General features: G+C 46.1%; 1 protein-coding gene across 3 annotated transcripts in view; it reads right to left on the reverse strand.

Moving 5' to 3' along the window:
• Positions 1-4,260: 4,260 nt before the first annotated feature.
• Positions 4,261-26,557, reverse strand: part of SRP68 (signal recognition particle 68) — a 30,028-nt gene continuing 7,731 nt past the window's right edge. For 2 of the 3 annotated variants that reach the window (XM_027080747.1, XM_027080749.1), the window contains 12 exons: positions 26,162-26,244; positions 25,808-25,917; positions 25,370-25,452; positions 23,661-23,801; positions 17,111-17,209; positions 14,157-14,221; positions 10,375-10,531; positions 9,392-9,486; positions 8,310-8,439; positions 6,348-6,423; positions 5,836-5,888; positions 4,261-5,378 (listed from right to left, as the gene is read on the reverse strand). In XM_027080747.1, coding sequence (XP_026936548.1) covers positions 5,151-5,378; positions 5,836-5,888; positions 6,348-6,423; positions 8,310-8,439; positions 9,392-9,486; positions 10,375-10,531; positions 14,157-14,221; positions 17,111-17,209; positions 23,661-23,801; positions 25,370-25,452; positions 25,808-25,917; positions 26,162-26,244 — 1,320 coding nt within the window. In that variant the 3' untranslated portion in view covers positions 4,261-5,150. The remainder of the gene's footprint in view (positions 5,379-5,835; positions 5,889-6,347; positions 6,424-8,309; positions 8,440-9,391; positions 9,487-10,374; positions 10,532-14,156; positions 14,222-17,110; positions 17,210-23,660; positions 23,802-25,369; positions 25,453-25,807; positions 25,918-26,161; positions 26,245-26,557) is intronic. The other variant, XM_027080748.1, reaches the window with a different exon arrangement.

A 26,557-nucleotide genomic window follows, 5' to 3' on the forward strand; every position in this document is an offset into this window, starting at 1 on the left:
GTCTAAAGGAAGCAACTCAAGCAAACCAACCACCCAGTCCTGCCCATATTGTGAGAATAGGGTTCCCCATACTAGGTGGCAAGAGGGAGAACACAGAGGGGACCTCAGGAGAGCCCAGGTCCCGAGTTGGCTGGGAGGGCAAGGCCAAGGATGTCTTGGCTATCTGTCCCTCCCTAGGAGTGGTTCTCTTTCCCTACCCTTGGGCAACAGTGGTTGGCCCCAGTTCACCTGTGGGACCAGTGCTGGTACAGCCCACACCTCTGGGCCACAGCAGCAGCCTGCTGGCACAAGCCATGCCTGCATTGCAGAAGCCTGCAGCCCGCCCACTCTCACTCAGGCACTGTGGCGCCTCCAGGTCTCCCCGAGTTGCCCAACGGCTCTGGGCCTGTCACCTTGAAGACAACGGCTAGCCTTTAATAGCCAGGTCTGGGGACCTGCAGCCCTATTGTGGAGAAGTTCAGGTTTAATGGAGGTGGCTTAGCCATGTCCCTCACAAGGTCAACAGCCCAGCACAACAGCTGGGAGAGAGTTACATTGTCTGTACTGAAGCAGCAGGGGTTCAGCTGCACCAAACCCCATTCAATAGTCTGTGGAAGAAAGATTTATAAAACAAATAAAAAAATGAAAGAACGAATAAGTCTTTATAGCTGGGGGGTAGGCCTTCCTAATCAGTCTTTGTTGCCAGGAAATTGGAAAGCACACAAGAGCAGCTCATTACACTCAGCCTGTTGTCCTAATGACACTGCTCAGACCTAGCAGGACTCGGCTCTGGGGAGGGAAGAGGAAGAAGACAGTGGGGCCTGCCAGGAGCAGGGAGGAGTCCGGCTATAAGCGGAAGGCTCTCCTCACCTATCAGCTGCGCTGGCCCCACCAGCTTGGTGCACAGCAGCCTGGACCCTGGGCTCAGGCTGCATGGCTACAGCTAGGAGAAGAGACTGTTCTACGAGTTCAGTCCTACCTAGGCAGGGGCTCCCTCTGCAAGGCGCCAGGACAGGGCTCAGGTGTGAAGGTGGCCTGTAGGCAGCAGTGGAGGGAGAAGCATGGTGTTCTAATGCCAGCTCCATCCGTGGGGGAGCAAAGGGAAGGAAATTCATTTGTCAAGGGCCTATTGGTACTAAGCAAGCCCTCTGCATGGCAGAAAACCAGATGACCCCATCTTCCAGGGGATGACCCCTACCTTCCTTCCATTCCAAGATGAGTGAGAGCTCACGAACGTCACCAGCTTTCAGGGACCAGTTACCTGCCCGTTGTAACTGCACTGCCTCCTGCCGGAAGGTCCCTGGGAAAAGTTCAGCCGAACAGAAAGAACGTGGTTCTTTTCCAAGGGGTCATTCAACCGCACACTGAGCGTGAGGACACAGTTGCAGCTAACAGAGGTGAACAAAACCATCTGCTGAAAAGAGGGACCAGAGAGTAGCAAGGCTCCCCTTTCCAACACAATTAAAATCACCACAGTGGGTGCGGCCGAGGGAGGAAAGCAGTGCCCCCTGACTCAGAGCTCTGCAGGTCTCGGCCCCAGCGTGACACAGACTCTGATAGAGCCGCCAGGATCCTGCCCCCAGAACAAAAGCAACAAAACCAAACCTGAGCAGCTCAGAAAGGTTGATTAAAAGGTTCCCATAAGTGTTCCATCAGTATTCATGAGCTGAAGTTATATTTTAGCTTGTACCAGCTGACAATACGGCTCACGAACACTTGGTGCTCACACGGAGGGCAGATCCCGGGCAGCGCAGGGCCGTGTTGGTCATTCGTGCCCTCCCGCCTGTGCACAGTGTCTCCAGCATCTCACAGAACCACAGGCCACTCTTCCAGTTGGCGTGGTCAGGATGCAGGCAGTTTCCAATTTATCTCTTTGCTTGGAACATCGATAAACTTTACAGCTAAATCTGGTTTCCATCTCCTCTGTAGCAACAAGTGTCTTCCAAAACAAAAAAAATTAGAACCAACACATATTTTTGCTATCTTTGGACATTTTCCTAGACCTCTGAAGGTTCCAAGCTTCTCAAAGCTGTAGACGGCAACATGTTTAGAGATCCGCGGTCGATTAGCTTTTGTGTACACTGATGCCGAGCGTGTGAAGGATCAGCATTGCCACGGCGATGACAGTGAACAGGCAGAGCGAGCGCAGTGCCCACCTCGGAGCTCCTGAAGTCGCGTGTCCTCTCCTGGATGGGGGAAGGGGGAGGCCATCACCTCAGCTGTGGGAGGAAAGACTGGCGAAGGGCCAGGGCCACTGTGGGTGGACAGGTGCACTGCCACCACAGGCTGTCACCTCCTGGCCACGGTGAAAGGCTCAGGTTGCCAACAGAGGAAAGGGATGGAACGAAGCCTGGCACTGTTTCATTTCAAACAGGGAATCCAAGAATTCTCATCTAGTCAAAGGGAAAACTGGGGACTTCCCTGGCGGTCCAGTGGTTAAGACTTCGCTTTCCAATGCAGGGGGCGTGGGTTCGATCCCTGGTCCAGGAGCCAAGATCCCACATGCCTCAGGGCCAAAAAACCAAAATATAAAACAGAAGCAATATTGTAACAAATTCAATAAAGACTTTAAAAAAAAAGGAAAACTGGAGAGTACAGCGAAACAACGCATGTGGAAAGGAAAAAGCCATACGCATATCCACGAGCAGTGGAGAGCCTGTCCAGCTCCAACTGCCTTACGTTGCTTTTTCCGACAGAACCAGCAGAGTTAAGGATAACGAACTTGGCCACATCATGTCTTTCCCATCCAAGGCTCAGCATTCATTCTCTAAGTCTGTACGCAGAGCTTTCACCTCGTGGAGCTTTGAACTCTTAACGTTTCTGCAGATCAAGACCAACTACTTACAGATTAACCACGCAACAGGTAAGAAGATAAAAACCATTAACACAGCAGCGCTCAGGCATGTTCTAAAAAACGTAGACTCAATTGAGCTTGCCCTCCTCCTCTCTGGATCTGGGGAGACAGAAGACTCTTCCAGGGTCAAATCCTGCTGACCGCGCCACATCCCATCCTGTGGGAGGGACGAGAGCCAGAACAGCAGGACCCACCCAAAGCAAAGCGACTGACTGTTCACAACCCCTCCTCACGCCGGCAGACCTCCCCGCCCTCCGCTCCCCAGGAAGGAAGCGCCGGGCGGCCTCTGCAAACCCATCCAGCGAAAAGTGCTGCTCCCTGGGTCTGACTCTGAACCCGTTCCCATGAGCTGCAATAGCCGCTTCCCAGGCCTGAGGACAGGATGGGGTCCTGCTTCCGGCGTCCTGTCCCCCATAACACAGCCTGTTCAACGACTGGGGATTCCAGGTGAAGAGATGTGTGAGCTAAGTGAGACCTCGGCCCTGCCAGGTCTTCTTCTTAGGTAAATATGCGTTTTGATACTAATCACGTCTTGTCACGGCCTCACTGGCTGACGACAGTCACTGCTACTCAGAGCAGCCAGCAGGGACACCAGGTGGAGGGGAACTTCTGGTGTGTTTCTTTTTCATGAGAAAGAGAAAGCTTAGAAAATCTTCAGTCAAAATGATCGACTCGGGATTCTGGCTCCCCCCGCCCCCATATGCCGGCACTCTAAAGAGAGTAGGAAGGGCTGGAAGGACTTACTGTGAGCAAGACAAAGGGACATCTTCCCAGATGAGGACAGACGGAGCTTCTCCAGCCCCGGCCACACCCCTACAGCGCCACAGACACTGGCACAAGCAGACTGGAGGACCGCCTGCACAGCGGGGCCTCAAACTGGCTTCCTGACGCTGGAGGACATCCCAGCTGCGGCTGCAGCCCAGGTCAGCGTGAGAATGAGGCGAGGGAGATGAAGAACCTTGGACCACAGCCCCGGTGCTGCCAAGCGCACTGGAGAGCGGGACGAGGGTGAGGAAGAGAACGAAGGGCCCCGGCGCTCCCCCAGCCCATTAGGAACACTGACCGGGCCTTCAGGACCAAAATCCAGGACCTCAACCTAAGATCATCTGTGCTGTACCCTCAGGAGGAGGTAGGGAGAGAGGAAAAGAAAGATACCCCTAAATTGCATGGCACAGATGATGAAATGATAAAACTTTCAATTAAAATTTTAAAAGATCAGCTTCCTGAGACTCTCTGACCCAAGTCAAATGCTGGGGGGGAGAAGAGTTCTTATCTCTGAGCATCTTGAAAGCCCCTGCCAACGCTCAAGTCTAAGAGCGTTGACTTGATCTGTCTTCCCACCACCCTCTCCTAACTTCTGGCGATTTCCTCTGTAGCTCACTGGGAAAACAGAGGCACCTCTGAGCCCACAGAGGGTTTCATGCATCTCATGTTTAAGTCACTTTTATTCCTTGCTTTCTGACATTACTTTTTTGACTCCTATTATTGATGCTATAATAGAAATAAAAATGAGTGACGAAGAAAAAATAAAGGGTAAGGAAGGGAAGTGATGAAAATACAATGGCATCTAAAAACTGCAGGTTGGGAACTCTTCAGAAACAGTGCCTCTATCGCTCTTATCAGGCATCGGACACACCCACGTTGCCAGGAAGTCAGGATCCACGTGACGACAGGATCTCGCAACAAGGTTCCAGAGGAGAGAGCTGGGCCCAGACGTGAATGAGGATGTGCAAAGAACGGGCACAGGGTCCAGCATCTTCGCCTTTTAATATAAGATTTGTTTTCATTATTTCTGAGCGTAACATATTTCTTCTAAAAATAGAGCTTTGCTTGTTCTGAAACTTCTTAACTTTCACTGGGAGGTGAAGGGGAGTAAGGCTGCCAACGCTTCCTAGTCACGGACAAACTCTTCAAGGGATTCTGGATGCTCACAGCAAGAATGAGTTCATTTCAAATCCATGGGACTGAAGAAACACGACAGAACATTCCCAGCCCCAATCTGTGCCTGGTGTGGACCCCCACGACCACATTACTGACCAAAGGCTCACATGAGACCAGATGGCAGGGGCCCCTCCTGCAGGGGACAGACACAGGATCCCACACATATTTATCAGAAGACAACAGGGTGCCCTTCTAGCACCCTGGTTAAGAATGGAAGTGTACAAACACACAAGACATAGGAATGCAGGGTTGAGGATGTTAAACTTCTGCCCTGGGCCAATGCAGACCTGGATTTAATATCATGGAAGCTGCTGGGGTTTTCTCACAATACAGATTAAGAGTCAGAATCTCCCCCTGCCCCCAAGGAAAAGCCTGGTTAGCTCCTGAATCCAAAGATGCCCTTGATATATCCAGTGAGGCCACTCTTGGTCTTCTGCTCCAACTTGTCCTCAAGAGGTGGGAAAGCCACATGGTTGAGGGCCAGGTCAAAGAACAAAGGCTTGCATGGGATGGGCTGGAATCCCGGCGGGAAGTGCACGAGGTTGGCTTGCTTGGTGACGAGGGAAGGGTCCAGGCAGAATGTCTCAAACCGTTCGACCAGGGGCTGGAAGTCAAACCAAAAGCAGGAACCCAGATGTTAATCACAGCCCACTGGTGGAACATTCACTATGGGCCGAGCACCCAGTTCAGAGCTCATATGTGCTATCTCACTCGATCCCCACAAACCTCCTAGGAGGGGCTATCATGTCCTCGTTTTATAATTGAGAGTCACTGAAATCTAGAGAGGTTGGGAGAGGTGGGCTGGGACTGAGGTATAAGCCTGTCCGATGTCCGAGTCAGAGCTCGTAGCCAGGGCACACAGCAGGTTCCTAACTCCATTTGGGACCATCTAGATGACACCTGACAAATCTCACATAGGCAGCTTTCAGGTCCTGAGTAAAAGAAGGGAGGGAAGTAGGGTGCTCACTTAGAGATCTAGGGTCCTCGTTCTACAAATGAGTACACATTCCTAATAAGTTATGAATCCTTTTTATTCCTCAAAAGCCACAGCCCAGACTCACCTTATTGTCCTTGACTTGAAAAGAGGTCTCTGTTTGGTGGGAATCATTTGTATCTGAAAGTTTCACAGGATTCAGTAAGAACAGGGACTTATAACACACTATAGTCACGAATGGACACCTATCACACGTCTGGGTTCTAAATCCTAACAGCAAAAGTAGCGGATCTGTGGGGAGTTAGCCCTCTCCCTCCTGAGTCCAAACTCAGAGAGAAGCAGTGCAGATAACAGACAACTAACCCCAGAACCAATGTGGTCAGCCCAGCGAAGCAAGCACCTTGAAAGCAAGAGACACGGATAGGCAGAACGGACAGCACAACAGCGTTCCTCTAAATTCTTCCACATAACCTAACGCCTCAACGGGGCAGAAGGAATGGCAGGAAAAAACTACTTACAGATTAACCCAAACAGGCCCTTTCAATCTTAAAACAGTGGCATAGGGGGTGGGAGAGAAGAGGAGCAGCAGTGAAGGGGAGTCTGAGAAGACAGGCCGCAGAGAACAGGCAGGCGGCTCACCCAGGATCGCGGCCGCCTGCAGAGAGCACTTTTCCGACCTCACTTGCGTGATCAGCTCTTGCACGTCAGGCAGGTCCTGTAACAATGTGGAAAACGGGGACTCGTGAGCTGGAGTCAGGCCAGAGAAGCGCACCACACTAACCTGAGCTAAGTGACCCCACTGGTATTTTCATGAATTTCAGACTTTTTAAAATGGTCTCCCTATTAAAAGAAACAACACACAAAAACTAGCCTGTTTCAAAGGGAGGAATCTATGCCATGGCTTAAGTAATACTGCCTGGAAATAATAATGACAACAAGGATAATATTAATAAGTTAATCATATACTAAATGCATTATGTGCCAGGCATTGCTCTAAGTAGTTCACATAACTGTTCATTTCATCTTCGCCATAATCCTGAGATAGTTTGTACTTGCATTTTACAGATGAGAAGACTAAAGCACAGAGGGGCCAAAGAACGTGTCCAGTCACATTCCCAGTGGCAGTAGGGCAGGGCTTCAGAACTAGGACGGCTGGCTCCAGGGCCTAAGCCCCTACCCACTGACCCCTTCTACAAGGGCAATGCCATTCTCTTGCCTCAGCCTCTTACTCGGCAAATTGGGAAAGATCTGACTAGGTCTGGATACTGCTGAATCCCCGACGCCTCTGTTCCCTAACACTTTCCCCTGAAACCAGCCGTCACATTAGGTCAGATGGGCTTTTGTAAAATGCCTCTTCTCTCCGGAGATAAGCCATACGCACTGGTTTGTCTCCACATTCCAACGACGCCCTACCAGATGACACTGCTACACTCGCCAGCCCACCCTCTGCCCACAGCCGCCTCCCACGTACTCCTTCCTATTTCTCTGCCCTCGCCCTCTATCTTCTTCTGTATTCATAGGTGGGTACTATGCAAGTCCCACGGCTGCAGCAAAACCACAAGCTCTCCGAAGGCAGAAACCAGAGTTCTCCTCCACCCCGGAGCCCAGGGCTGTTCCAAGCAGAAACAAGTGCCCCACCAGCAGCCCCTCTCACACTGGCTGTGACAATGTTAGGAACAGTGACCCTAGCCCGCTTTTCTAAACAGTCTCTACTTATAAAATATACATGGATTCCTTGGACCAGTGCTTTAAGAATCTATAACCTCACAGCAGTCCACAAGCTTAAAAAGCTAGCTGCCAGTCAACAATCACTACATCAAACCAGATCAGCATGTAAGCTTTGATGTACACCCAAGTCACCTGCGGGTCTTACCCAAGTCACCTGGGGGTCTTACCCAAGTCACCTGCGGGTCTTACGCAAGTCACCTGGGGGTCTTACCCAAGTCACCTGTGGGTCTTACGCAAGTCACCTGGGGGTCTCACCCAAGTCACCTGGGGGTCTCGCCCAAGTCACCTGCGGGTCTCACCCAAGTCACCTGGGGGTCTCACCCAAGTCACCTGCGGGTCTCACCCAAGTCACCTGGGGGTCTTGCCAAAACGCGCTTTTGACTCAGCAGGCCTGGGGTGGGGAACTGAGAACCTGTATTTCTAGCAAACTCCCAAATGCTGCTCCTGCTGGTCCAGGCACACATTGTGTGGAAAGGCTTCACCAGTGGTTTTCAACTTGGCTACACATTAGAATAACTGAGGGGCTTAAAAGATCCCAATGCTCATACCAGATCCCACACCAATTAGAACCAATATCTCTGAGGGTGGAATCTGGACATCCACCTTTTAAAAATCTTCCCAGGCAATTCCAACATGTAGCCGAGTCTGAGAATAGTATTTCAGGGTTGTTTTAACCAGAGGAAGGCTGTCCCTCTTAGTACCCGAGTCCTCTTCGGGCCTGGAATGCCGCCATGAGTTGCACTCCGCAGCTCCTGGGCACTCAGGGATGTACCACATGCCATGGCTGACCAGGCAGGACCAGTCTGGGAAGGCGTGGCAGCCTCACAGCAAAAGTGCTCAGGGCTTGGAAAACAGGAGAGAACAACAGCTCACCTTTAGGCTGTTCTTGAAGGCTCCGGCATCAGAATTCACCTCATCTGCGTACTTCAGGACCCTGTCGTACAGGACAAGGGCTTCGCTCCACTTCTTCACCAGCACATAGGACTGAGCGATGAAGAAACACCTGATGGGGAATGAAAGAGCCACAGTGTTCTTAAGCAAAAATCACCCAAGATCAAGGCTTTCCTTGCTGTTTAGGCTAAATAAATTGTAAAGTTTCTTAACCTCAGGCTCACTGCCTGGGATGGGAGATCCCACCGTTCTCACTGTTCCAGTTTGCCAGCCTAACCTGCAGACTTGTCCCCGAAATTAGAGCCGACAAGGGTAGGTCCAAAGCTGACCCAGTGTCTTTTACTTACTGTTGACTCTGCAAAAAAGAGGCAATTTCCAAAAGGCACAGGGAGGAAGCTGGAGACAGGCAGGAAGGTGGGATGCTGCCCAGATATAAATCCCACCCACAACTGCCCACACATCTAGGTCGCAACCATTCACCTCTGCTCATGTCTTTCAAAAACCAAATCCAAAGAAACAAACCTCTTCCTAACAGAAATTACTCTGCTGGGATCAATAGAGCCTGAGCGCTGCTGGCCTTTGACAGGAGCCAGAGAGCGCAGGGGCATGCGGGCCAGAAAAGGAAGGGCAAAAGCACTCAGGGCTCTACTGAGCCATTCTGTCTAGACCCCATGTTGCTACACAGTCCACTCCCAAGTTACAAATAGCACGGTGCATGTAAGAAACTGAGACGCTGAGCTTTCTCCCAACTCAGTTCAGTTTCCCTGAATCAGCTGTTCTAGTTCTGCTAATTGACGCTTTTTCCAACACTTATCCCTTTTCCACTGGGAGGAGGGAGGAAAGGGAAGGGAGAGGACAGGTAATGTATGTGCTTTCCAGCTCCCCCAACCTTTCCAAAGAGCAAAACTGCACTGGAAACTCCCAGCCACAACCTGAAACTTCCCTTGGACACGCTGGGCTAACTGCTCTCTGATCACATACCCAACCTTCCAGGGACATACTCCCAAGGCTTCTAGAACCACGGGATGGTAGAGGGGAGCCCTGTCTGTCCCACAGGAACTTACCTGTAAGCCTTGTAGACCAGAGTTTTAAGGCCTATCTCTTTCTGGAAGGCTCTGTCCTCCTCTAAGCCAGGAAGCTGGAGCAATTCCACCAGATTCTGCACAACAGATGCAACAAGAAAACTCATGAAGAGGAGACCTCGCACTGATCGTCTGACAGAAGACTTGTGAGAATAGACATGGGCAAAACGGAAGAGTCTAGGCTTCAAGTAACGGGAAAAAGTCTGTGACGCGTGACTCAGCAGCAGCCACATCTGGTGTCACCTCCACCCTCCTCTCTGACACTGAAAGCCCACGTGTCCTTTCTCTCCCAGTCACACTCCACCTCTTTCAGAGACTTCTAGGACCCTCTCAGCTAGAGGGGATTTCTCCGGCTCTGAACTCTCATTTCAGACAGCCCACTACTGTGGCATCTACACGAATAAGTGCAGATGTGCAGGGGTCTCACAACCTTACTCACTGGTGAGCTCCCATTGGGTCGAGGCAGAGTGGCCTCAGGTCCCAGGACGCTCCACAGCATGCGGGAGACCACCCTGCACAGGGGAGGTGCTCAGTGAATACCTGTGGTTTACAAGTGTTTACACACCAACACGTCTGAATATTGGGCTCACGGATGGCTGAAATGGCATGAAAACAAGACCTCTGTCTTTTTTTTTTTTTTTTGCGGTACGTGGGCCTCTCACTGTTGTAGCCTCTCCCGTTGCGGAGCACAGGCTCCAGACGCGCAGGCTCAGCAGCCATGGCTCACGGGCCCAGCTGCTCCGCGGCATGTGGGATCTTCCCGGACCAGGGCACGAACCCGTGTCCCCTGCATCGGCAGGCGGACTCTCAACCACTGAGCCACGAGGGAAGCCCAAGACCTCTGTCTTTTATCGAGACACTAACAGCTCCTGGCTGTCACAGCCCTTTCGCTATGCAAAGCTCAGTCATTTGTGTCCAACACAAACACAGGACAGGCTCTTGCACTCCCAGCCCTCCAGGGTCACCTGAAGAATGATGTCATAGAGCCGGATCAGGTCCTGGGGCCGGGGGGAGCGCTTGCTGTCGTCCTCCGGCTGCTGCTGCAGCACCGCCTTCTGCAGGCCTTTAGCCATGTTCTCGTTCCGCTTGATTGCTGTTGACAGCTTGATGTAAGTCAGGTAGCTGGAATGGACCACATGTCAGCTCAGGTTATGATGAGGGAAGCTGACGTTCGAGAAGAGCACTGGACCACAAGCTGGGACTGCCCTAGGGGATTATGGGGGTGAGGGGGTGTCATATCGCAGGGCTGTCAGGCCTGGGCCTCAAACTCCAAGGGCCTTCAATTCTGGCTGCTGTTCAGTGGCTAACTGCAGGGGACCAGTAATGAAACCTTATGACAAAATCTGATTTTAGCTTGAATTATATCCTCCATATCTTTATTTTTTTAATTTTTTTTTATTTTTGTGGTACGTGGGCCTCTCACTGTTGCGGCCTCTCCCGTTGCGGAGCACAGGCTCTGGACGCGCAGGCTCAGCAGCCATGGCTCACGGGCCCAGCCGCTCTGCGGCATGTGGGATCTTCCCGGACCAGGGCACGAACCCGCGTCCCCTGCATCGGCTGGCGGACTCTCAACCACTGCGCCACCAGGGAAGCCCCTCTCTGTATCTTTATTAAAGAGCCAGACAGCTACTAATTTCAGAGGACACTGCTGGTCCTTAAGATGACTAATGGATGGCAAGCTAGTTCCTGGAACAAGGACCGGTTACCCGCCTGGCCCACACTACAAGGACAGCACACATGCACGGCAGCTGCTCCTGCTCCGCTGATGACCTTCTCTTCTCAGAAAATACTGAGGGACATTCTCTTTGGAGGGTTATGCATATTAAATGTGTGTATATACCGGAGACTATGCGTGATGCCTGCTTATTTTAACTGTACCATCTGGAAAGTCCTTTAATATTTGGCAATTAAAAACACGGTAACTAGTTAAGTCTACTTAAGAAGTGTTTAGGCCTCTAGATCCCCATCTTACTGTGGCAGAGGCTGGAGGCATCCTGGGAGAGGGAGGATATAAAAGAGGCCTGGGGACAGGGGATACAGGCACAGCTGAGGTCAGGGGCTCCACAATGAACCAGGGGGGTTAAGAGACTGTCAAGTTCTGAGGGCTGACCTCCTAGCATTCTTCTCCTACTCGGCTTCCAGAATAAGAACAGCCTGATATATGCTGAGGATCTGACCAGCCCAAGATAAAAAACCCTTCAAGATTCTGGAGTCAGGGTCCTCAGTGAAAGCGCAGACCCAGAGCACCTACAGTGAAACCACAACTGACGAGCTCCATGCAAGAGCTCCCAACAGACAAGACACAGTCATTAATAGGAGTGGATGAACAAGGATCACCAGACACTTAAGGAAAACCTCTAATAAGACAGGAGGGGCCAAGACTGAGAAGGGAAAAAAAGGCAACTTGGAAGAAACGAACTTTGTAGGGAGAAGAAAACTTTAGACAACTATTATTAATTTCAGAAAGATAAGTGAAGACTTTGTGGTTGTGAAGTTAGAATGAGACACTGTTTTAAAATAATATTCAAAGAACACAAATGAGCTCTTAGAAATTAAAATCGGGACTTCCCTGATGGTCCAGTGGTTAGGACTCTGCACTTCCACTGCAGGGGGCACGGATTTGATCCCTGGTCGGGGAACTAGAATCCCACATGCTGTGCGTTGCGGCAAAATAATTAATTAATTAATTAACTTAATGGCATTGGAAATGAGGAAGCCTGTGTAGGAGTCAGATGGGAAGTCAAGAGGGGTCCGGGTGAAGAGTGGGCGTAGAATCGGTGAGAGAAGGCTGTAGGGGAAAGTGGTAAGAAATGCTGAAAGCCAAAAATCAACAAGTAGCAACAAAACGCATGTTATTTAGAGACATGGAGGTAAATACCAAAAGAATTTGTTAAAAGAATTAAAAGTAGGGACTTCCCTGGTGGCACAGTGAGTAAGACTCTATGCTCCCCACGCAGGGGGGATGGGTTCAGTCCCTGGTCAGGGAACTAGATCCCACACGCTTGCTGCAACTAAGAGTTCGCGTGCCACAACTAAGGAGCCCGCCTGCCGAAATTAGAACCCAGCGCAACCAAATAAATATTAAAAAAAAAAAAAAAGAATTAAAAGTGGCTGCTGCTGCCTTTTTTTTTTTTTTTGCCACATTGCATAGATTGTGGGATCTTAGTTCCCCGACCAAGGATCGAACCCACGTCCCCTGCAGTGGACGCTCGGAGTCTTAACCACTGGACCATCAGGGAATTCCCAAAAGTGGATGCTTCTGAGAAATGGGAGGAAAGGTCATGAGATGGTTTTTTCTAAAGCTCTGTAGAAAAATCAAACTCTCAAAGTAACTATTATTCAGAGTAGGAGTCCAGATACATCTTTATTAAAATACAAGAGTTTTATTAAAATACAAGAGCTACCCGATTCTCGACTTCAATTTACCCCAAAGCTGGCTTCCGATCCTAACTGATTATGATCCTGACACTAGCCACATGTGGAGGTGGGAGAATGGATCCAAGGGCAAGGGGCTTCACAATTTGAAAGTTTCCTGAGCCCTGCTGAAACTCTCTGGGTTTTTCAAGGTTAGGAAGTTGATCAACTGCCTCTGCCTTGTTGTGGCTGTTAACTACCAACATGTCCCCTAACCTCCTGGAGCCTCATCTTTCTCCTTAGGTTGTTGAAGCAGAAGACGGCTAAGGGCCGTTCTGGCTGATATTCTGTGCACCCGAGTCATCTAGCAGTCAATTTGACATTCACATAACACCAAGTCCCCTAAGAATGGAGATTAAGGCAGGGAGAGGAGCTTTTATGGTTTTGCTTTTTTTATAAAAGAGGGGCGGGGGGCACGGGAATGACTGAAAATACAGCCAGGTTCACTAAAAACTTATAAGCAGTGACTAAGAAATTAAAATTTCAAGGTCACATGGAAAGAGAATCTGAGAAGTGGAATTTTATTTCTCCCCAGGAAGTTCGAAAAATGTCACTCTCCCTCCTTTCTTCTGTGAAACAAAATGATTCACCTCTTAAAAAATTTAAACTTGACAAGGTGATTTAAAAATGCATATGAAAGAGCAAAGGGAGAAAAACAGTCAAGATATGCCTGAGGAGAAACCTAGTGGGGAAAACTTGCTCGACCAGATACCAAGACTTATGATAAAGTTATAGTAAATCACTGTGCTGTGTTAGTACACACAAATAAATCAGCAGAGCAGAAGAGAGTCCAGAAAAAAAGAGCGCGCAAGGAGAAAATGGAATGTATTCCTGCACATCAGTGGGGAAAGGACAGAACAGTCAATAAATCACACACTGGAATAATCCATTATCCTCATGGAAAAAGGTGAAATAGATCCTTACCTCACTCAAAAATAAACTCCAGGTGGAATTAAACTTGAGTTGAAATTGAACTCAAATATAAAAGGGACAATGTAAAACATTCAGAACACAGCAGAGAGTCACTCTAGGAGCTTGGCATGGGAAGGACAGTGGTTAGCTCCAGAAGAGGGGGAGGAATCAGCAAGGGTGGGGCCACAAGGAGCTTCAAAATTATTGGCTGTATTCTAGTTCTTACACTGTATAAAAATTTTAAATTATAAGTATATTAGAATAATATACAAATTCAAAACTCATACGATAAAATGCGAATAGATGCATTCAGATTTTAGTATGTATCAATAAATTATAATGTACATAAACATTATATATACTCTTTTGTTCCAAAGATACATCATACAACGTTAAAAAGTCAAAACATCACAACCCTTACCTGTGCAGGTACTGAAGATTAGATACCTTCCCCGATTCCCCGTCAAGGATATAATCTCTCTGTTTCTGCAGAAAGTGAAAAGGTAAGGATAAAATGGCTGATCCTATCCTTGGCTCTGACCACCTCGATTTTTTTTTTTTTCTTAACATCTTTATTGGAGTATAACTGTTTTACAATGGTGTGTTAGTTTCTGCTGTATTACAAAGTGAATCAGCTGTACATACACATATATCCCCATATCCCCTCCCTCTTGCATGTCCCTCCCTCCCACCCTCCCTATCCCACCCCTCTAGGTTGACCACCTCATTTAATGGTGTGGTTCCTCCAAGTGCCCTGGAATACAGGCACAGACTCTAGTAAGCTAAGGGTCTTCAAATATCAGAGATCTACTGCATATATTCTAGAATGACAGGGTCACTCAGTTGCCACTGGCATCTAAAAACCAGACTTGAATAAGAGGATTCAGAGTAATGGCCAGTAAGGCTTCCTGTCCACTGCGTCCAGTGTCCAGACCCAAAGCATTAAGGCAGACAGTCCGTGGTCCTCGGTTCCATTTTAAGACCTGTGTCTTAGACCCAAGTTCTATGCCTTGTGCTGTTAGCTCTTGTCTTTGTGGCTGGCTGAATAATGGCCTCTAAAGATGTTCACATCCTAACAGGAACCTGTGAAGATGTTACCTTACGTGGCAAGAGACCTTACAGATGTGATGAAGCTAAGAATCTCTTAATTAGCCTGGATTATCCAGGGGGGGCCAACACAAACATAGACTCCTTATAAGAGGGAGGCAGTAGGGTCAACAATATAGAGAAGATACTGGGACTGAAGCAGAGGACAGACAGGAGAGAAGATGCTATGCTGCTGGCTTTGAAGATGGAGGAAGGGACAACAGGCAAGAAATGCAGGAAAATACACTCTCTGGAATACTGGAAATGGATTCTCTCCTAGAGCTTCCAAAAGGAATACAGCCCTACAAACCCATTTTAGACTTCCATCCTCCAGGACTGTAAGATAATATACTTGTGTTGTTTTTAGCCACTAAGTTTGTGGTAATGTTACAGCAGCAACAGGAACACCTTGCTATCACCATATTCATTACATTCTGTGAGGTGTCTGCTGAATTCAGCTGCTGTGAATTCAAAGTGAATGACAGAGGCTGGGGCTCTGTATGTACCTGCTACATGAATCAAGGGAAGTATAATATATAAAGCCTGCTTATTGGAGGAGGAAACACGCGACTACAGCCCAACATACATTCATTGAATATTTCATACAGAAGGTACTACGGCAGATGATTAAAGAAATATATAGTTACTTTTAATATGCTTATAATCTTAAGAAAAATATAACAGGAAGGTAAATATAAAACAATACACAAAATGTTAAAAGGCTGTGCTTGACTGGGACTTCCCTGGTGGCGTAGTGGTTAAGAATCCACCTGCCAATGCAGGGGACACAGGTTTGAGTCCTGGTCTGGGAAGATTGCACATGCCGTGGAGCAACTAAGCCCATGCACCACAACTTCTGAGCCCGTGCTCTAGAGCCCACGAGCCACAACTTCTGAGCTCATGTGCCACAACTTCTGAGCCCATGTGCCACAACTACTGAAGCCCACATGCCTAGAGCCCGTGCTCCGCAACAAGAGAAGCCACTGCAATGAGAAGCTCGCGCACCGCAACAAAGAGTAGCCCCCGATCGCCGCAACTAGAGAAAGCCCGTGTGCAGCAACGAAGACCCAATGTGGCCAAAATTAAATTAATTAATTAATTTTAAAAAGGCAATGCTTGATTAACTATCAAACAAAAATTATAGCTGCAAGTATCAGATATTCGGAAAATGGAGAAATGTGGGCGAGGATGGTGTAGGCAGGCTTCTCAGAGACAGTGAGCTATGAGCCACACCTTGAAAGACAGCCAGCGTTTGGACAGGTGAAAAGGGAGTGGAAGAAGCCAAGTGTGAGGGGGGGGGAAAGGACAACAGTGTAAGGAATGCACTGCAGTGGGACAGGCATAAGACAGTGAGTACAAGAGCCTAAGGCAGAAGACTCAGAGGGAAGCAGCCAAGTACAGCACTGGAAACAGGCTAGAAACACCCAGCGGAGGCTCACATACCAGCTCAAGGAGTTTGAACTGTATTTGCTAGACACTGTGGTATTTAAGAAGGGTGCACACAGCCCTCAGGGTACGGGTATAAGAAGAAAACTAGAACTTCTATTTATATCTATCTCAATTCTAAAAACTTTATTTTAATACATTTTCTAAATCACAAATTAGTTGAATAATAAGGTATATAATTTATAAATAAATGTTATCAGAGATAAATGCTCAATTTTACTTATGGGGTGCATGATCATAGAAGTTTAGCGACCACCGCTCTAGACCTCAGAGAATCACTGGGCTTTTTTCACAAGTAGGCAGTGAAATAGGATCTAGAGAGATTCAGTCTGTTCTTCTGGCAAAAAGGTCTGGAAAACCAAACTGAAACCAAGATAGGAAAAGCAATCAGGAGACTTTTGTGGTAGTCCAGGCACAATATAAAGGGCTTATTAGAAACAGGTGGAATGGACAAGAAGTGAGAGAAATTACAAAGGGAGAATAAACAGGGTTTTTGGTGACAGGGAATAAAGAGACAGAAATGGTTCTGAGGTTTTCAGCCTAGATGGCTGAATGAATCACAGTGATATTATTAGAGAAAGGGAGCACTGGAGAAATCCACCTGGAGATATGAATTTGAGATCAAAGCTTTAACAGGTAATACGTGAAACCATTAGGAGAAACAGGATAGACAAAAGAAATTCTCAACCTGATGGAGCCCAGAAGAGGCTTCGGTTGTTCATTAGCCAATCACCACACCTAAATACAACAGTGGCTAAGAGTCAATGCACTGAGAATGCGACACACAGACTGAAGAGGACCTCAGCCCAGAACAAGAGCCCGTGGCTCAGCTGAGAGTCCTACCTGATCTGGCTTGAGCTCTTCCCGAACGGCCTGGATGGCGTCCCGACACTCACTGAGCATGGATTCAAACAGACGCTCCTTGGTCTCTTCACTTTCAGCCTAAACAAAGGCAGAAGGCAGTAAAAAGATTTTCTTTTGAGTAAGACATAGCACTCTGACGGGAGGAAGGCATAACATCGCTTTGATTCCTCCCATTAAACACAAATACACACATCAACCAAAAAATGGCCCGAATCGGAGATCATTTCAACTGTTAATATTCTCTATCGTATATGATTTTTCTTATGGTTTTAGTCTTTATTTGTATGGAAATGAGAAATATATACATATATATAAATATAAAGTGAACATACTGAAAAAGTATCTGTATAACTGATCTAAACTGTCAGGCAACAGATGCTTTAATGTTTCCTCTATCATAGAACTTTCTACTATTCTCCTCCAACTCTTCTACCCCTGCTCCCGACCTGCACCTGGCTTCCCTAGAGGGGCCTTATGGACTAGATTTGGGGCACTGCCACCTCATACTGAGGCTCAGCACAGCAGAAGCTTCTTTTCCTTACAAATGTAACCCAACGGACTTGCACATACTGGATTTCTTTTAAGTCCAAGCAGGTGAGTAACATTACTAATCAATACCCAATCAAAAACATATTTCTCCTAAATGCCATATGAGGTTCTCCTCCTCCCGGAAATTCTGCCCTCAGATATTCCATACAGCTATGCTGAGAACATTTTTAGGGCAGATGAGGTTGACAAAGCATAGGGTGTCACCCCTCTGCCAGCCGGCTGGGATAAGGCAAAAAGTGATTCATTAACTGAATACCTGCCAAACCACATTACCATTCTAAAGAATCTGACTGAGCAGGTGGGAATGAACAAAAAGCAAAAAGGAGACGAACTTGTGTTACTTGCAGACCCACCCAGACATTAGAACATCAACATTCTCATGATTATGTTTGACTTTCCACAGAAACTATCATCCAATCTGATCTCTTGACACTCAAGTGACCTCCAAGAAAGCCCCAAAGAAAATCCACTCCTTTAAGAGATGGCTAGGAGTGGCTTAAAGAAAAACCTTTTCTTCTCTTAAGAACGCTTATGTTTTTCCTAGTTTCCAGTGTGGGAAAAAACTTCCTCGTAAATTACCCAATATAAATTGAACATACTTTTCTATTTATAAGTTACTTGACTTTCCTGTTGTTCAGTAACTTAGGAACAAATCAGGGGCACAGCTATTCTATAAACTTATAAAGGCAAACACAGCCACCATTAACTCACTGAAGCCTAGAGTAGTGCTGTCCACTAGAACTTTCTGTGATAATGATGTATCTGCACTGTCCGTTGTAGTCATCGTTAGCTACACGCGGCTGCTGAGCAATCTGACATTTTAATTAATTTAAACAGCTGTGTGTGTTCAAGTGGCTACTGTACTGGACAGTACAGCCCAGCTCTGGAGAAACACACTCACACGAAACACTGTTAATTAAGCATCTCAAGTTAGCAAGATTCTTTACAATCATTTAATCAAACTGGCCAAATTTTTCAAAGTACAGATCCTGTGTAACGGAGCAGCCGCAGAATAAGATATGCGAACAGACCTGGCACTAACCACACACATACCAGAGCCACGTCGTGAGCAGCCCGGATAAACTCCAGCATCAGTTTGATACCATGCAATCCAGCAAACAGGCCACCGACACCCTTTTAAGATGGGGGGGTTCAGCAGTCAGGGCAATGGGTGTATAAGTAAGAAAAGAGTAAATGTGGTTTTACCGGCTACATAGGATCTGTCTCCTTTCCTACAGGGAGGGAATGGCTCAAATAAAAAAATTAAAATGATGTCTAAAATGCTAAACCTCTTTAATGCCATGTATTACCTTCGTTTCCTTTGAGTAAGGAAACCTCTGCATCAAGGTACTGAACATAAGCAAATTTTCCCTCTGCTTCCAGAAAATTCTAAGATCCATTGGGAATCTTACAAAAGTCTTAAACCGCAATGAAGGAAAAAGCCTATCTGAAGGGGAGCACTTCAGTCAATTGTGTTTTCCTAATGGCAGCTGCACTGCACAGTGACGTGGAGACCACTAATCTCCGGAGCAGAACTTCTCCCGGTTCTCCCGGGCTGGACAGAATGTCTCCAAACAGGAAGCCTGAAACGTATCTTGCTACTTACCTGCTTATTCCATAAACCTATCTTGGAGGCTAAGATAATCCTGAAGGGGCAGTGGAACAAGAAACACCTCTCTATGCCTATGCAGAGGGAGGGTCCCTCAGAGTCCACATGCATATGTCTCAAGTTTGCCACTGAACCAACAAGAATGTGCTCCTAAACACAGGGGCAAACCCCCTGCATGAGAATCTGTGGTCTGCCTGGACCTTTCCCAGCTGTGCCTATGACACAGAGAAACCTGAAGCCCAGAAGTAATGTTACTCAGTCCTAATAAACAAACTCGAGATCAATTTTTATAAAACTTCAAATACTCTCGGATGTGCTTTTCCACAGCCTCAAATCACGTCTCAACGCTGACTAAAACCAGCTGCTTGTGTCCTGAGGTAGAGACCCCCAGCTCTTTAAAACAGAGCTCCCAGATGGTTTTCGCTTGTCCACAAATATTGCCGCATGGTGGTGGTGTGACTAAGAGACAACAAGGCGAGTCTGACCACATTCTCCACCAGACTCGCAGGAGAACCAAGGGGATGGGAACCAAGCCTCGCTCGGCCCAGTGAGGTCTAGTGAAAAACACATGGGACTTGAGTAGCAGAGGATACAAACCTCACTTAAAAATAGATTTTTTTTTTTTTTTTAGAGAAAAGGGGAAATGATCTCCCTTCCAGTCAAACATTAAAACATGAGCCATAGCCTGTGGATAAGAATCATGAAACCTGCAGAGACTTTAAAGCTGCCCACCCCCCACCCCACCCAAGAGCTGCCTTACACCCTCAAATCACCACCAGTGACAATTCAGGCAGGACCAAGGACTAACAAAGCAGAACAGAAATAAATTATAAAGTAAGACAATACTAAAGACATGAGGCCCTAAAGCTTGGCTAAAGGAAGGAAGGATTCTGCAGCGGGAGTTCAGCAGCTCATTAAGCCTCAGCTCCAGTTTTTGCAGTTTAATATTATCTCCCTGAATTATTTCTTCCTTGCACGCTTTTCAGTAAACTGCAGTTTTAGTATTTAAACGTCATAAAAACCTCTACAAGCAAGCAAGAAGCTGGGGCTACCAAATTCCTGAACTCCAGCTCCCAGAGGGTGGCAAACACCAACATCAACCAGGTTAGAAAACACTGCAGTGAAAAGCCCTGTCTCTCTCAGTTAGAGTGCTTGGTTTCCAGGGCAGAGAACAACTCGATACAATAAGGAGAACAGGCAAATCATCTGACAGTGGCACCAAGGAGCAAGTAGTTCTTCTGGAGATTAGCCTCAAATGGCCAAAGGGCATTTCCCACATTTAATAACCCACGGTTCATTCAATTCAATACACATTTAATCGGCCACAGTGCTAGCCCTGACATCTCAGGATTCAACTAAACTTTGACACTGCACTTAAATTACTTTATTTACTGGCTTGACGTGGTGGTATATGTCTGATATAGCACATTAGGCACGTAACTGTTTCTAATGTTTTTTTTAAAATTTTTATTGGAGTATAGTTGCTTTATAATGTTGTGTTAGTTTCTACTGTACAGCAAAGTGAAACAGCTATACATATACATATATCCCCTCTTTTTTGGATTTCCTTCCCATTTAGGTCACCACAGAGCATTGAATAGAGTTCCCTGTGCTATACAGTAGGTTCTCACTAGTTACCTATTTTATACATAGTATCAATAGTGTATATACGTCAATCCCAATCTCCCAATCCATCCCCCCGCACCCTGTTTTAATGTTAAAACCTTAATGGGATTCCTGGGATTAATACACATTTTGTTTGACCTACCAAATTATTTAAAGGTCTCTGATACTCAAGTGATCCTAATGTACGGTAAGATGCTTAAAAACCACAGATAACTGTATTCACCACAACAAGCACATTAACCAGGCACTTAAAAGATTCTACAAACATTAAAATGATAACGGAATATTGTAAACTCTATGCCAGTAAAATCAACAATTTACATTAAATTAATAAATTCCTTTAAAAAAACAAAATCCAAACTGACACAAGACACAAGATGAAACAGGAAATCCGAATAGCCCTACAACTTGTAAAGGAATAATATTTGTTTAAAACAAGCAAAACCAAATTTTAAAAACCTTCCCACAAAGAAAACTCCAGGACCAATGGTATCACTGGTGAATTATAACAAACATTTAAGGAAAAAAAATACCAGTGTTACATACTCTTTCATAAAATGAGAAGAAGGGAACATCTCCAAATTTGTTTTATTAGGTATGTATAACCCTGACACCAACCCTAAAAAAGACATTACATACAAAACAAGAAAATCATAGGCCACTCTTTCTCAGGAAAACAGATGCAAAATTCTTAAAGTATTAACAAACCAAATCCAGCAATGTATAAATAAAAAGTACAACATATTACAACCAAGTGGGTTATCCCAGATACTCAAGGTTGGCTTAAACACTGAAAATTAATCAATGTAATTCACTACGTTAACAGGCTTCAAATATTCTTCCCGCTTCAGCCTTTAAAGATTTGAAACTATCCCTATATGGTTCTTTCCAACCCTTTGATTTCATACACTCCTCAAACACACCACTGTATCTTGCGGGATAACAATTAAAAACTCATACAGAACTTCGCTGGTGGTGCAGTGGTCAAGAAACCGCCTGCTAATGCAGGCGACACGGGTTCGATCCCTGATCCAGGAAGATCCCACATGCCACGGAGCAGCTAAGCCCATGTACCACAACTACTGAGCCTGCACTCTAGAGCCTGCATGACACAACTACTGAAGCCCACACACTCTAGGGCCCATGCTCTGCAAGAGAAGCCACCGCAATGAGAAGCCGGCGCACTGCAACAAAGAGTAGACCCTGCTCGCTGCAACTAGAGAAAGTCATGGTCAGTCACCTCATCACAGGTTGTTTTCTTAAAGGTTGATTTCTTAAAAACATCTATATTTTGGGACTCCCATGGTGGTCCAGTGGGTAAGACTCCACTCTCCCAATGCAGGGGGCCTGGGTTCGATCCCTGGTTGGGGAACTAGATCCCACATGCCGCAACTAAGAAGTCCACATGATGCAACTAAAGATCCTTCATGCCACAACTAAGACACGGCACAGCCAAAATAAATAAAGAAAAATTTTTAAAAATTTATATTTTATAAATGTTAAGCATGAACAACTTTTTAAAGTTACTTAATAAATGTTATCTTTTCTTGTCCTTTGTCTGATGTATGTCTGTGGCCCCATTCCTAAGAAGTCCCTATTTTATTTGCCCCTACTGACCTCCCTTGCCCCCTATTCTATCCAGAATTTCTGCCCCACTGTCACTGCCTGATGCCTGGCACAGAACTGTAGCAGTTCTTTTCTTCCAGCATGTACCGCTTTAAAACAAGAGTTAACCCAGTTGCATAATCTAAATGGTTGCTATCAGCCCTAGTCCAGAAGAGAGACCTCTATACCCTAAATGCCAATGAAATGTTCTCAGAAAAAGTTTAGTCTTTTAGATTAATGAAAACTCAACTTTCTGGTATTGTTCTAGTCTTCTGTCTTTCAAGGAAATAAAGGGTAAATAAGAGGCAATATGTAATACAGACAAAAGGCACAAAGAAATCCTTCAGTTGTTGAAAGCTGTCCCCAACCCAAAGGAGCCATTTTGGAACAAGTCACTGAAAGGTTTGGATGCTTAAGACAACTCATCAGCACAACTAAGAAAGCACCTCATACAAATATCACTCCGGGTGCAGTAGCTTGCTGTGAAGTCTCACGAAATGCCACTGGTCCCTGCTGAGGCTGGAGACACAGGGAGCAGCCTGGTTTTTTCTCAGACGTTCTTCACCTAATATGGAGAAGGAGCTCTAAAAAAATGCCTCAATCACTGCCTACTTCATACAAACCAAGATCACCAGGATCTCTCATCTTTTGGAACTCACTTGGTTGTGCACACCCACAAACAGGTAAGAATTATCTCAGCAGGAGCATCAGGTAGTATGGCTTTGCATGAATACTGCATATATACCACACATAAAACAAGATGTTCTGGTTTAGCTGTCTTTAAAAGGCCCAGGAACAAGACGTGGCCCTTTAGGGCTAGAAGGCTAGGACAAGAGGTCAGACAGACACAAGGGACATAACAGTCATGCTGCTGCACCACCTGCTGGGCTGAATGTAACCCCTGACTTTAAGCAGACCCTTGTTGCTCCCATTTTTACTGAAGGCTGTCACTGTCAATTTCTTTGCCCTCCAAACTAAGAACTCCTTGATAAACTCAGCTTTCAAAATAATTTTATTCAAGAGGGTACATCTTGAGACTGTTACCAAATCCCAAGCAGCAACAAAACACTACATGTTAAACACACAAGGACAAGCTCCAGACACACACAGAAGAGAACAGAATAGGTCCTTGCTCCTTACCTGGGCGATGGCTGACTCATTGTCGGCCAATCCCAGTAAAAAGATCCTCACTTTGTCGATCTTCACCGGGACCGTTCTGCCTCTCCATTCCACTTCACTCATGGTGGCTGCCTGCTTGGCTCGAGTCTGAGTGATCAAGGCCTGGAAGGTAGTTTTAAAAAGTTAAAGCTTTAACTGTGGATATGAGTGATCAAGGTGAAAATCAGCAGAAACTATCATTTGTCTCTTTCTAAAACTAACATATCACAGTTTATAGAGTATATACAAATTTCTATTTAAATTCCTCCCTGGCATATTTCTTAGCTTACAGAAACTCCAATATTAAAAGGACACGACAGAAGGCTAACGAGCAACACTAAGTTTTGGCAAGAGTGTAAGGAGAAAAGCATCGCAAGCAGAAATGTAAATTAGTAGAAACTTACTAAAAGTATTTGTCAATATGTATCAAAAGCTTCCAAAACATTCAATTCCACTTTTACAAATTTATCCTAAGGAAATAACTAAGAATGTATACAAAAACTGGGGACACAGATATTCATGGTAATACCAGTTACCACTTTTAAACAATCAACAGTAATGAGTGGTCAAATAAAACATGTACCACAATGGAATACCATGCGGTCATCAAAAGATGCATGGAAATGTATTTACTGAAGTGGAAAAATGCATGTGACATTAAATTTAAGAAGCACGTTACTAAACAGTGTATACTGAGATTCTATTTTTAAAACATATGCCTTTTTCTCTACATATACAAGTTTGCAGGACTTCCCTGGTGGAGCAGTGGTTAAGAATTTGCCTGCCAATGCAGGGGACATGGGTTCGAGCCCTAGTCCGGGAAGATCCCACATGCTGTGGAGCAACTAAGCCCGTGCCCCACAACTACTGAGCCGGCGCTCTAGAGCCCACGAGCCACAACTACTGAAGGCAGCACGACTAGAGCCCGTGCTCCGCAACCAGAGAAGCCACGCAGTGAGAAGCCTGCGCACTAGTGAAGAGTAGCCTCTGCTCGCCGCAACTAGAGAAAGCCCGCATGCAGTAGTGAAGACCCAAAGCAGCCATAAATAAATAAATAAATATTTAAAAAAAGTTTGCAAGATATTCATCATATCATACCACCTCTGGGTGGTAACCCACATGATTCTTTTTTTTTTAATTAATTAATTTTATTTTTTATTTTTGGCTGTGTTGGGTCTTTGTTGCTGTGGTGGTGAACAGGGGCTACTGTTCATTGTGGTGCACAGGCTTCTCATTGCAATGACTTCTCTTGTTGCGGAGCACGGGCTCTAGGCGTGTGGGCCTCAGCAGCTGCGGCATGCGGGCTCCAGAGCACAGGCTCGGCAGTTATGGCACACAGGCTTAGTTGCTCCGCAGCATGTGGGAGCTTCCCAGACCAGGGCTCGAACCCACGTCCCCTGCACTGGCAGAAGGATTCTCAACCACTGCACCACAAGGGAAGCCCCTAAATGATTCTATTTTTTCCCCCCAATCTTTCCCAGTCTTTTATATTTCCTACTTTTTCTATGAGTACCAAATTAAGAAAGTTGAACACTTTAAAATATTAAGTGAAAATAGTTTTTGCTAAAAATAGATATAAATATGCATATATTGACAGCAATTATCCTCGGATGATGGGATTATGGGTTACTTCTTTTACTGGACTTTTTTCAAACCAAAGACTTTTCACAAAAATGTGCATACTAGATTACCTCCAATTTTTCAGCCAGGAGACCCTCAGTGCCCCCAGACCTCAATCTCATCTGCATGAGTTCATTGATAGCTGACTGGTCCCCTGAGAAAAAGAGAGATATTGAGTGGAAAATCCTCGAGGGAGTTGGGTGTTCCCTCAAGAACCACTAGATTCAACTCCAAGCTCTTCTCCCTCCATAAGCACGTTTCAAGGCCTCCCAAGTCCTTTCATAAAGCTCTTGGTGAGTAAAGAAGATGGCAGGGCCAAAACCGAAGCAATGGAATTCCCTTCCGGATTTCGAGCAGGGCTAACTCCGACAATTCTACTTTTTTCATCAACCAAAACCCACACCAAATATGGAAGCAAGGGAAAGGGAAGAAAGTTAAAGAAATTCTCTAGGCTCTCTGAGATGAACTACCACCAAGCCACCTGTCGATGCCCCATGCAGCCCGCTCACCAATGTTATATGCACAGTAGCGGATGTTGGGCGAGATCTCCTCCACACGCTGGTTGTACAGCACAGCCTGCTCTTCTGTGAAAGCGCTGGCCAGCTTCTCATAGATAGTCCTGCGAGGAAAGAAACATCACGGCTCACAGCAGCCTCACTTTAAGAAAATAAACTCACAAGGAACACAGACCAACTACCAGAACTTGCATGTTCTGAGGCTGAAAGAGAAGAATCAACATTTCTAAAGAGAAGAAAAAAAGAAAGAAATTGTAATAACTTTCACAGAAACAAGCACTAGCTGATCTGCAGCTTGAATGTGACTATCATCAGAACCGGTCGCAGCCTTTGGCCCAGAGGACTCACTTGCATTTGTTAAAAGCCTCGATGGCAGCTTTCCATTCTTGATGTTCAAACCGCAGCATTCCTGAGAGGTAAGCTGTGTAAGCCTGTAAGGTGATGGGAAAGAGAAACTGCGTCAACACCCGACAACCAGACAGCCCAACCGCCTCTACTTGCTTCGAACTTTGATATCAAGAATACAGAGATATTCAGGTTGATTCTAAAAGAAAAAAATTTATTTCACTAATAAAATGTGATACACAGGTAATTTTATGATTCATTTTACTTCCTAGGAAAGAACTTCAAAATAAAGAAAATTTGTTCCCTTCATTTTATTTAACAACCCACTTCTGGGCTATAACATAAGCATTAAAAGTTGAAATATCTTTCATCTCTTTTCAAATATTCATTAAGAAAAAA

Source organism: Aethalodelphis obliquidens, unplaced genomic scaffold (assembly GCF_003676395.1).
Source record: "Aethalodelphis obliquidens isolate GAN/ISIS:26980383/991018 unplaced genomic scaffold, ASM367639v1 scaffold44, whole genome shotgun sequence".
Lineage (NCBI taxonomy): Eukaryota > Metazoa > Chordata > Mammalia > Artiodactyla > Delphinidae > Aethalodelphis > Aethalodelphis obliquidens.